This window comes from Triturus cristatus, chromosome 11 (assembly GCF_964204655.1).
Source record: "Triturus cristatus chromosome 11, aTriCri1.1, whole genome shotgun sequence".
NCBI lineage: Eukaryota > Metazoa > Chordata > Amphibia > Caudata > Salamandridae > Triturus > Triturus cristatus.
Genome location: NC_140594.1, coordinates 615,617,521 through 615,629,582, shown reverse-complemented (window position 1 = coordinate 615,629,582; position 12,062 = coordinate 615,617,521). Strand labels below are relative to the sequence as shown.

Genomic DNA, 12,062 nt, shown 5'->3' with positions numbered 1-12,062 from the left:
TATTCCTAAATCCACATCTACAGAGCTTGTAGATATAAGTACCGCAGAGGTACATATGTGTGGAGATAGGTATAGAAAATATATACTTACATGTTGATTTTTCTTTCGACATTTTGTCCTACCAATACTGTGGGTTCTTCGATTTTCAGGGTACACACCAATGAGTTGAAACCTTTTCCCAGGCCTTTAACCTGTGTAAAAATGACAAAATACTGACGCAATACTATTACAAAATGTACCACATTACACTGCATAGTTTGCCTTTTTGCCACATAATTAGTCAACTTTGCCGCATAATTTGGTCCTCCCCTGCTGTATAACTCCAGAGGCCCTGTTGAGGGACACATATAGACCTATCTCTAGTGTTACATACTGCTTAGCTCCCACAATAAAATATAGACCAACTCCTGGGTCACCTACGGATCCATCTCTGGGTCATATGCAGTCCAACATCCAGATCGCACACAAACTGGTCCCCGAGGCCTTTCCCTCGGTGTCCTGGTCCCCGTACCTGGCTCGGGTGGCTGTTCACAGGTGTTCTTCCGGCACTGCCCTGGTATGTGCCCCCGGGCGTCCAGGGAGCAGCGGGTGAATGTTCCTGTCTCGGCGCCCCCTCCTCGGCCAGCCTGCTGCACAGACACAAAAGGTGAATTCACGCATTTTAAGGGTTGTCCTGACAACAGCTCTGGAGGTTCTTCGAGCAGATCTGAACTTGTCTGCAAAGGCCCGAGCCCCGCTGACAGGCGATTCCAGCAGCACAGCTAGGGGATGCAGGGCCAACTCACACCCTCTTACTCACTGGGGGCATCACAGCCAATGAGCTTTCACTGGGGTGTGATTATTGCTTTCTGAATGAAACCAATCCTTCTGCGTCTTACTGAGACGGCTTCTCCCATTAAGCCAGTCCCCATCAGCCTCAATCTGTTCCTACCTCAATTAGACTGTCCTTTTCTCAGTTGAGGTGCCCGCTTTCACTCAATCTCACTCAGTCTACATCTCACACCATCTCTTCTTTATCATCCAGTTAGTCTCTGTCTCACTCCGTCCGCCCCTGTCTCGCTCAGTCTCTCCTGGTTGGATTCAGTGTGTCCCCGCGTCACACAGTCTGTCAGTCATGCCTCTCTTCGAAAACGGCTGTCTGATTTCCATTGGACATGTCTCCATCTGTCTAGCCACATCTCTACATGTCTGTCCTTCTCGCGCTGACTCTCGCTCTGTCTCCGTCAGTCCCTGCTATCACAAGGCCCGTGTCAGTGTCACACTCTTGTTGATCTCAGTCGAACTGTCTCAATCTGACTCTGTCTCTCCCAATCTAACATTTTCCCTTATGTTGGTGCTCCGTGTCCGTTTCACTTTATCAGGCCATACTCCACTACCTCATTCATAATTAATATACCACTGTCTCACTCCGTTTCTTCTCTTCCATCTGGCTCTGTCTCAGCCTCATCCAGTTGGTCTCCATTTTAATCCATCTACTGCTGTCTAATTTATTCTGTTCCTCTCTCGTCCACTCTATCAGGGTTTTAAGCCATACCTCACTGATGAGGCCTAACTGGGCCGAACAGGTCTGGGGTTACTTGTGGAGCCTCTGTCTGAGGAGGCACGGTGAGTGAAAAATGATGGACTGGAATGCACCACTAGTGATTGCTACTGCCTGGGACTTTACACCCTCACGGGTCATTTTCACATTATATAAAACTTTATAAATAAAAAATAAAATGTTGTGAACCTTCCACCAATCCGCTCTGTGTTTTCCTCACTGTGATGCTCTAAGTGGCACTGAAATGCCCAGCTGTGGGCCCTGTACTGGCTGTGCCACTGGAAACAAGCTGCACCTCGCTGACGAGGCCTCAATAGGATGAAACTGGCATGGGTTGCTTGTGTTCCCATTCAGAGCAGACTTGAACTGTTCCAACTGGAGCAGGACCAAGGCTGATTGAAATATTGCTGCTTTCTGTCTGGAGTGGCAACAATGGGCAGGAATGCGGCCCCAAGCGCTTGCCAGGGTCTGAGTCTTTTACAAGCGTCCACACACCACCTTTATGTTTCCATCATCCTAACTGCTCACATTCCACTCATGCCTCACTCAGGGCGTCTTTGTCTCTCTATCCGGGTAGAATTCTGTTCTTGTCTTGGTCTCTTTGTCCTGAGTCATTCTGTCTCACTGTGTTCCCATATTAAACTGTTCCTATCTCACTTGGTCTGTCTCACTTAATTCAGTATGTCTCCGTCATCTTTTCCCCCGCCCACCCAGTCTGTTTCTAGAACACGGTTTGTCAGTCTGTCTAGCTTGTCTCTTTCCAGCTGTATGTCTCATCCAGTTCCCCATTCTTGTTTATTCTGTGCCTGTCTCACACCATCTCTTTCTTACTTCATTCAACATGTTTTCTCTCTAAGTGGGGGTCTCACTCGACCAGGGTCTACTTCACTCGGTCTACCCAATATCAAGCTACCCCTCTATTTCTTCCTCTGTCTGCACAGTCTCACACGAGTTAATCCCATCTCACTTAGGGGCTGATTACGACTCTGGCGGTCCACGGACTGCCAGACTCGCGGCAGTGGTGGCCTCCCCAACACACTATTACAAGATGGGCGGTAAGACCGCCACAGCCTCACAGGAGCCGCTAGGGAACAGCCGTTCTCTGGCCGTGTTGCAGCAGTGTAGCGGCATCCATATGCTTGGCGGGACCACAGCATATTAGGAGTTTCCTCTCCGCCAGGGTTTTCATGGGGTCCTTCACTCTTATAAACCCAGGTGGAGAGGAAACAAAGGGGCCCTACAGGGCCTCCTGGTGCCTCTGCACCCTGTGGATGCACACAGGGGAGCAAAACATGTGCCCCCCTGTGTGCATGCACACCAGTACCTGCATGGCATGGACTGAAAAGTCCATGCCGTGCAGGATCTGTTTTTGACGTTCCCATTGTGGTGCCCGTTTTTAGAGGCACAGCCGCGGGAACACCGGAAAAAAAGCTGCCAGACAGGAGGAAACTCCTAATATGGCGGGCAGCCTCACCACGGGTTTGGCAGTGCGGCCCATGGATGGACCGGCGATGCACAGCCAAACTCGTAATCGGGCCCTTAGTCTACCTCTGTGTCATTCTGACACATGTTTTGAATACCCTCTGGGACCCCCTATGTCCCTTCCACTTCTCCCTCTCAATATTTGCCTCACCTTCAATTTCATTTTCTCTTTTTCACTCCTTCAGTCTCTTTACATCTCTCCCTCAACTTCTTTAACTCCACCCATAAATCAAGTTAACTCTCTCTCAGTCTCTAACTCTCCTCTGTATCGTTAGCACCCCTATCACCCTCAGTCTCCATAGGCATTCCCATCGGTTCCTTTAGCTTCCCCTCAGTATTTTTAACTATTCCCTTAACTCTCCCCTCTGCAACTTTAAGTCTTCTATATAATCTCTGCATTTCTTTCTTTATGATCTCATCAACTCTTCCCTCAGCATCGTAAACTCTACTTTGTCTCTCTTACCCCTACTCTACTTTGTCTCTCTTACCCCTATGTCACTATTACACGCCTTAGTGTCTTTGACTCTCCCCAGTTTCCTTAACCCTCTCCTCAGTCTATTCAACTCCATACTTGGTATATCTACCCCTAATCTGTAACATGTACCTCAGTGTCTCAAACGCTTCCAACAATTTCTCTAACTATTCTATTATTTGCTTTATCTCATCCCCAAGTCTTTTTCTTCGTCCATTGGTCTTTTAGTGGGTGGTTCATATTTTTGTTCTGCCCACCAGAGCACTGGGCACAGGGTTAGCCCACTTCAGTCATTGACCTATCTCTGTGTGTGTGACAGCATTCTGCTTTTGCAAAAGGTGCACTTTCATACAAAAGTAGCCCCTTCCATGAAGTTGCAAAAACAATTCACAAACATTAGTAAAGCCAAAAGTCGACAGCCGAAACCAAACCTATTGGTTTTGCCAATAGTTGTTTTCATCATGCTTTGTGCGCATAAAGTAATCTCAGACTTACTTTTACCTCATCACTGCCCCCCCTAGTCCAGCATATTTTAGGGCCCAAGGATCCTCCCTGCCCCCAATGCTACCCAGAGATACCCTGGTCCCCCATTCTCCGCTGTGCCCTGCTAAACATTGTGTGTGTGGTTACTCACAGGTCCTGGAAGGCTGTGGAGACCTTGTCGCTCCAGTCGGATGCCTCCATGTCAGCAGCATCATTCAGGAGCAAGCCAAGATACTGTGACTCTGAGATAAACAGAAAGGAAGAGGTAAACAGGTACAACAAGGAGAGTTACAACATTTCTAGACAAATAACTAGAAAAGGTAGATATCCTAGGGAAAACTTGAACAATCCAAAGGCCAGAGAGCTCATGAAGGCACTCAAAGGAAAAGTTTCTGCACTTTCCTCTACCAAACGCAGACAAGCGGATGATCCCAGCAAGCGTTTTTTTATCCCAACATCCAGTCAAAGGTAAGCAGGTATATTCCCAGGAAAAGTTAAACCATTTCTCAGCATCAGCTGAAGCTTATACGTCAGCCAAGCTCAAGGAAACATCAGCTCAGCTGAAATTCATATTCTGGGAAAAACTTAAATATCAGCCAAGATCAGGCAGACATTCTGTGGAGTCTGAGCATTAATAAGTGTCAGTTTGAATTTTCCCAAGCATAAACCCAGTCCAAGCTATCATCCGCAGAAGAGCCTCAACAAACCCAAGCATCAAAGTAGATCAGGCAAAAATTCTGGCCAGAGCCTCCACATCCAAGGCCCTTCCGACTGAGGTTGGCCATACACAAGGTGGAACGCAGATAGGCAGCATTTTAGGGTGAGTACCATTTCGTAGGATCCACTCCAGGAGAAGGGTGGGGTGAGGAAGGGAGCACCTTACTGTAAGATCAGTCCCAGAGGCAGAGGATGCTATCACAGGGTGAGTGTCAGGAGGAATAGGACAGATGAGGAAGAGGATGGCACTCACAAGGTATAGAGGCTTTGAGTTGTACCAAGAGGGACCCCGTTCTTACCTGGCAGCTTCTTGTGAATTTGGTGAAACATGCTGCGGTACCAATCGCGAGGCTTGTCCACACTCTGGGGAGAGCAGAAAAGGAGCTGTAATGAGAACTGCTAGTATGACAACATCCCTGGCAGAGCAAGATGGGTCAAGGGCTCCTTGAGATACCACTGGCTCTGTCTTTAGGTAGCGTGGGCCGAGCTAACAGCACAACCCTAGCAGAGGTGCTGGAGGATGAAGGAATCAAAAAGCACAACGGCAATACAGTAACACAATAAGAATCATAAGGGCTAGATAAAAGTAAATATATCAAAATAGTAAAATGTTTTGCGTAGATCTAATGAAACTTTGATCGGGATAAGTGGTGGGATATGAATAAAAATAGTTTAACTGTACATCAAAAATAGATACAACTCAAAGCATCAACATATTTTCTAGTTACGATAAAATAGTTTACTGTTTTGGTAAACTGTAATAACTGTAAAAAGAAGGGGGAAAACTCATCAAAAGAATTATCTGTTAAAAGCCTAATTTTTTAATTTTTTTATTTTACGGAGTTTTATATAGCGTGAACTTTTTTTCTATTAGGCACAGGGAGATTAAGTGATTTGCCCAGAATCACAGGATGTTCAGCGACATTGCCGAGTCTCGAACCCGGTTCCCCAGATTTGAGGTCGACCGCCCGAGCCATTAGGCTAACTCCTCTCCTGTCTCCCCTGTAAGCTTTCCAAGGCACCATCTTCAGAAACTTGATGAGGGGCAGTCTAAAGAGTACATACATGAACTGCTAAGGAGTTGTAACCTTCAAGCATATGCAGCATCTGTGAGCAGGGTCGGACTGGGAACACAAACCGGCACTGGCAATCTGGGCCGGACTGGCTGTAGCGGGCACCGGGCGTTTCCCTGGTGGCCCGCCAAATTGGGGGTCGGTTTTAGGTCCCTGGGGGGCCTATTTGTTACCTGGTGCCGGCACTATCGGCCCCCTGTAACAAAATGGTCAGAAACCAGCCCTAGCAAACACCTCGGTGGAGCCCCCCATCTCCCCCCCAGGAAGGCCGGCCGAGCAGTTTGCCAAGGTCGGTTTCGGTTCCCAGTCTGGCCCTGCTGGCAATTCAGTGGGACCGGCCCGAGGAGGTAGAGTGGGGGGGGGTTGGGGGGCAGTTAGCGTGAAGCACTGCTGTTGTTTTTGTTACAGTGGGCTGATATTGCAGCACTGTTGCAATACCGGGCCCCAGTAACAACAAGCATTTGCAATGCAGTAGGTCTCGCATTGGCGAGGATTTCAGCTATTGGCATTGTAAATGACAATGCCTTTTATTTATGTGTTAGTTTTTTAAAACAGGTCAATTAAAGGCATTATTTAAAATGCCAAAAGCTCAAACTCTCGCAGTTCCGAGACCTATCAAGGTGTAACTGGATTTGCGACCCATGCAGCCTGCAATGTTGTCACGACAATGGAACCAGTGAAAGTTAGGAGAAAATAAAACTATAGTTATGCACTGCTACAATTAAGACGTTAGTAGTGCACATCTTAATTATAGCAGTACATAATTATAGTTTTCTTTTCTCCTAACTTTCACAATGCATGCAGCCTTCAAATACCAAGCACTGACTGGGGGGCTGGGGGGGAGGCAGCTGCCGCGCTGGTAAGCAGAGTTGTGGATTGACAAAGATTAAAACAGGAATACAAGTACCAGAGAGCAATGTTTACAATCAGACCTGGTAAACAGCCGTATGTGCTAACAAATGATGGAAAATCATGTTTTCATTAATCTGCCCCTCTCCTTCACAACCATCATGCGATGGGGCACAGAGGAAATCCGACGACTGGTGGGGCGGGAGGGGTGTCGTGCTGGGAGACGGGAATGATTTTGCAACACAACTGGGTGCTGCAAAGCATTTAACTCGTGTCCCTGCTGTGCTGTAGCGCTGGGCAGTGGAAATGCGACAGTGCATGCCCTACATTTTAACATTTTCATGTGTATTGGTGGGAAAAAAATTGGGCGCCCATGTTAATCTTAAAGCGGACGCCGTGCTGAAGCCTAAAGCGGAGCGCCAGGGGGCGGGACGGAGATGAGGGGCTATGAGCTGCGGGGGAGTTTGTGTTAATTTCGGCAAGCGCGCATAGCAAAAGAATTAAGGAGCTGTCGTTCTCGAACCTGAACGTGCCTCGGGCACGTCTTAAAAGCCTTAGTAGGAAAGTCGTGTCTGCAGTAGGACAAAATATTTAAAGAAAATAGTGCTCACGGACTAAATAAACATACTGTGTAACCACACAAGTAAAAAGTTCAGTCCTCATGAGAGGTTACAAATGCAGACAAGGCGTTATTAAGGAGGGACTAACAAGCCTATTAAGGAATCAGAAGCAACCATTTAGAATGAACAGCAACAGGAACCAATTGAAAAGATGGATGGAGAGTGGGCGGAGCTTCAAGTCCATACCAGAGTCCAGCATGCCTCGCAGAGTGAGCAGCGCATGCGCTGCCCAGGCTTGACCTAAAAACGCCCCCCACTACTCCAAAACCGGCCCCCACCCGCTACGGCCAGTCTGGCACTGTCTGTGGGATTAAGTTCAGTAACCATCTGGAAGCCCTGGAATTCCCGTAGAACTACTTTTTGGAAGGAGGATTTTAAGTACTTTAGAAGGATCCTTGTCTGCATTTACGGTACTGGCTGGCAAGGCATCTTTTTACCACTTGGGAGGGATGTGTCCAAGGCTGTCGCTAGTCTTTGTTTAAGAGCAGTACCCAACATCAAACAAAAACACAGGCTTCCAGGCCCTTGACAGAACACACATGCACAGAGATCCATAACTTTAGCTGGACAAACTCCTTACTAGGCTGCCTTGAGGGAAGTCTGATTCAATTCTGTGGCTACTTACTACCCAAAGAAGTTGTCATAGCAAACTCAAAACAGGCTTCAAGGCACCAGCAATTCATCCTGGAGTAATTATTTCAACTCCCACCACTGCTCTGGAGAGTATCCTGTACTATCCTAAATTATTCTTAGCCCTTACAATACTTAGCAGGATTACTGACAAATGTATGTTGCAAAAAGGTATTCAAGAAGGCTGACCCAAGTTTGACATTTTGTATGGATATCTTAACTCTGGGGTGACGGGATGTCAAGATTTAAACTGGACTTTTAGGGATTTCCCTACTTGTAGCAACAATCCACCTTTTGCAGCAGTGTGAGCATTAGGAACAGGGACCAATTTTGGCTCAGTATGCAGGTCCAGGAAGTCTGGGTCAAGTGTCACAATGTCTGCTCGGGTGTCTCCAAGGAGCAGCGATCTAGGAGCAGGAACATCATGTCTCCATTAACTTTGTTAGATTTTTTGCTCAGTTCAAGCTTCCCTCCCATTGCTAGCTCCACGGTGTAGCAAAAAAGGAATTATGGACACAGTTTAAAACTTGCTAATAGCTTCTGCTTTGAGCATCTTTCCTTCTATAAGGGGTGATGTTTTTGAAACTTGGAGGTTCATAGAACACAACATTGTAATTTGGATGGAAAAACGGTGAAGTAAATTGTCCCATGCCGGGTGCAGCTCTTCCACTGTGCGAGTGAGGGGGTTGTCATTGTTGGAAATGAACAAAGTGTATGTAAACCCCCAAGTCGTGAGGAGAGTCAATGACAGTCCCCCAATCCATTTCTAGATGCCTTTGTTGCAGCCTGCACCTCACACGTTTTACTACCCTGTAGGCACCTGCACTTCCCCTCCTGGGCACACCTAGGGCAGGGCCGGCTCCGACGCTTGAGCGGAGGAGCATCCCCCCACTACCTTTCAGTATGGCAAAAAAGGATAAATAAAATGATAACAACAAAATGTTATTATCGTTTTATTTTTCTGTGCTGGGCAGTTTAGGTGGGCGGGGCTGGGCTATGCAGGGGGGAGGAGTGGTAACACCCTCCTAAGTGTGCAAAAATGTTTGGCCGGCCCTCTGCATTACAGCCTGGGCAGAACATACTCAAACGTGTAGACTTATTTGTCGCCAACCCCCTTAATTTAAACTTAACTTAAAATAAATGTATCAAATTAACTTACAGTCATATTAAACATACAAATACGTTTCCTAATTTATTATAAATTGTAAAAGTCTTTTTGAATTTTATCGACATTTTACCATACGGATCTCTGCCATGACTATGGCTCTCCTTGTGGTAAAGTATAGGGAAAAGTAAACAAGTTTTTTTAACTCAAAAAAGTGCAAAACTTTTTTTTATGTTAATTAGTATTGTAAAGTAATTTTACATATGTATTTAATATGTAGAACAAACTAAAAGCAACAACAATGCTTTTAACTACATGTTCAATCAAATCTTTAATTTACTTAAATATAACACATTAAAATTATTTTTCTGAAGTTTAAATTGAAAAATAAATTTCCACCTAAAGTAAAAAAACATTTTTCTTATACTGATACACAATAATAATTAAAAGTAATATTTAGAAATAACAAACAGCAATTTAATTATACTTTAATAACAATTAATTTTACATTTTTTGTACATTCAAAAGAGGCTATCAACATTGTCATAATTAAATATTAAATATGTTTTATTTGCAGATATTTTTAAACATTAAACAATATTTAATTTATATTTTAAACTATTCAAATATTTAATTTATCATTAATTCTGATAGGGTTTTATTTTAAGCCCCCTCTGCCGTTATTTTCTATGAGAAGGTTTTGCAGTACTAGTGGTTGGCCATGTGTGGTGCTGGACTTATTCTAGCTCCCAGCTGGAGTACTTTATTACTCTTTTGGCTCCCTTTTGACTGTAGAAAATTTAGAAGTGCAGTTTGTGAATAGCAATGGGCTTACTCTTCTGTGGGTGTGCGCATGCCCCTCTAAACCCCTCCCACTTAGCAGCAAGCAGGGCCCTCTTTCCAGGCACTTCCCCTGGTACCTCCAACATGCACTACTAAGTAGTAAATGTATGGGGGGGGGTGGTTTGGACGAGCAAGATGGCAGACACTAATCTTTAGCACTCTCACACTACTGGCACCCGGCATCATCCTGGGGGGCAATGACAGCCCGAGCCTGGAAGGCAGTGATACAGACGTCCAAAAGGTGTGGGGAGCACTCGCCACGAGAAGTGTCCCAGAGGGCAGGTTGGGATGAGCTGGCCGGCATCCAAAATGGCAGCTACCCACACATAAAAGCAGAGTCAGGAGCGGCCCGAGAGAAGAAGTGGCGCAGGGAGACGACGTCCGGGAAACACTGGGCTTGCATCTGGGACATCAGAGGTGACTCCGGAGGAGGGGAGTTGGCTGGTGTCCGGTGAGAACCCCAAGGGCGGGCTGGGCATAATCCAGCAGCAGGTGAGGCAGCTGACCTTCCCTTCTGTGGCAGCCACCGGCCTTGGACTGCTGCGATCCGGGTGGATGAGCAGTGGAGGGGTGAGAGGCTGCAAAGGCATTGAGAGGTACCACAAGCGTAATATAGATATGGTCTAAGGTGCAGGTACAGGGTGAGCAATGGTCAGCGGAAGACCCCCTGGAGAGAGCGGATGGGGGGAGTGGCGGACAAGAGAGAGCTCCCCCTCTCCTCCATAGGACTGAGAAGGAGAGGCCCACCCAACAAGGGGAGGGGAAGAGCCCAGCACTTCCTGAGGGGATTCATTCTGGGGGGACCACAAGGCAACTGGACCACTCGTGATGAGGCCTGAAGGGGCACCCGAGGCAGTGAGGGAAATGCAAGAGTGCAACCATGCACATACGGAGGGAATATTTGAGCTGATCTGGTCTCATGGGGGAAGAACGAAGGCATCAATTTGATAAGAGGTGCTAAGGGATAATTGGAAGCCCTCTGCCCTAGAAATGAGGACCAAAGGGTGAAGGAAGGTGCACTGAGGGGAAACATTCTGCCCCTGCTGGTTGCTCATGCCGCTCCCCACAGAGTCCAGGGAGGAGGTATGGCGGGCCGCAAAGGCACTTCAGTGGTTAACCACCACAACACTGGGAGAAGACAATGGCAAGAGACAAGGTACCCCTTAAACAAGAGAAATTGGATAAGTTTACTAAACTGAAAGCCCCTCCAGTGTTGGCAGTGATAGAAGAAGAGGAGGCCAAGGGGGCTTATTAGTCAGAATCAAAGGTGATCCTCCAGGCCATTGAAACCTCTTGGAAGTCCCTGGAAACTAAAGTTGGAGAAGTGAGGGCAGCCGTCACCCTACTTCACTATGACTTGAGGAAAACTGAGGGGAGAGTCACTGATCGCAGCACTGGAGGGCACAGGTAAAGACCTTTGCCAAATGGCACAGCAAATGAAAAGCAGTGTCTCAGACTTAACTGAGAAATCAGGGGGCACGGACGGCCGATCCAGGAGAAACAACTTGAGATTTGAGGGATTCCCTGAGCACGCAGAGGGACCCAGACCAGGACTCTTCCTGGAGACCTACCTACAAAACTTTCTCTCTGAGGTTCAGGTGTCCCCTTGCTTTCTTATAGAAAGAGTACACTGGGTACTGACAAGTAAGCCCCACCAGGGGCACCACCCCATGCAATTATAGCCTGCTTTTAAAATTATAGCGACGGACCTGGTGCTGCACTCGGCCCAAACTGTGGGGGCCCTCACACAATAATTCCAGAGAATCTTGATCTTCCTAGACTATACTAGGTTAGTACCAAAGCAGAGGAGATCGAACAGGTGAAGCGGAAATTGAGAGCGAGCCATGGTATCAGGTATCTGCTGCTATAGTCTTGTAGTTAGAGTTGACATAGCTACTATTAGGGAGGGAGGTGAGGGAAGACAGAATGGCTAGATAGAACATGTCCCGGGAGCCTTTTTGGCTCCCTGGATGCCGAAAAAGCATTTGATTCAATAGACTGGAACAACCTCCATATGACCCTAGGGCTGTTTGGGCTCAGGCTAAAGTTTTGCGAGTGGGTAGCCCTACTCTACAAGACTCCAACAACGGCAGTGAGGGTGGATGGGGTAATGTCCACAACATTCAAACTGGGAAGGGGTGTCCACTCTCCCCATTACTTTTTGCATTGTGCCTGCAGCCATTGGCCAGCGGAGTGCCCTGCAGAGCCGATGTACCTGGATTCCTCAAGGGTGACGGGCGAATCCAAA

General features: G+C 47.0%; 1 protein-coding gene across 8 annotated transcripts in view; it reads right to left on the bottom strand.

Annotated features, from left to right (window-relative positions):
- The window catches only part of SORBS3 (sorbin and SH3 domain containing 3), a 328,992-nt gene that overhangs the window by 96,164 nt on the left and 220,766 nt on the right, over window positions 1-12,062 (bottom strand). For 7 of the 8 annotated variants that reach the window (XM_085633985.1, XM_085633983.1, XM_085633981.1 and 4 more), the window contains 3 exons: window positions 4,994-5,057; window positions 4,129-4,219; window positions 512-629 (listed from right to left, as the gene is read on the bottom strand). In XM_085633985.1, the coding sequence (XP_085490111.1) occupies window positions 512-629; window positions 4,129-4,219; window positions 4,994-5,057 (273 nt within the window). The remainder of the gene's footprint in view (window positions 1-511; window positions 630-4,128; window positions 4,220-4,993; window positions 5,058-12,062) is intronic. The other variant, XM_085633982.1, reaches the window with a different exon arrangement.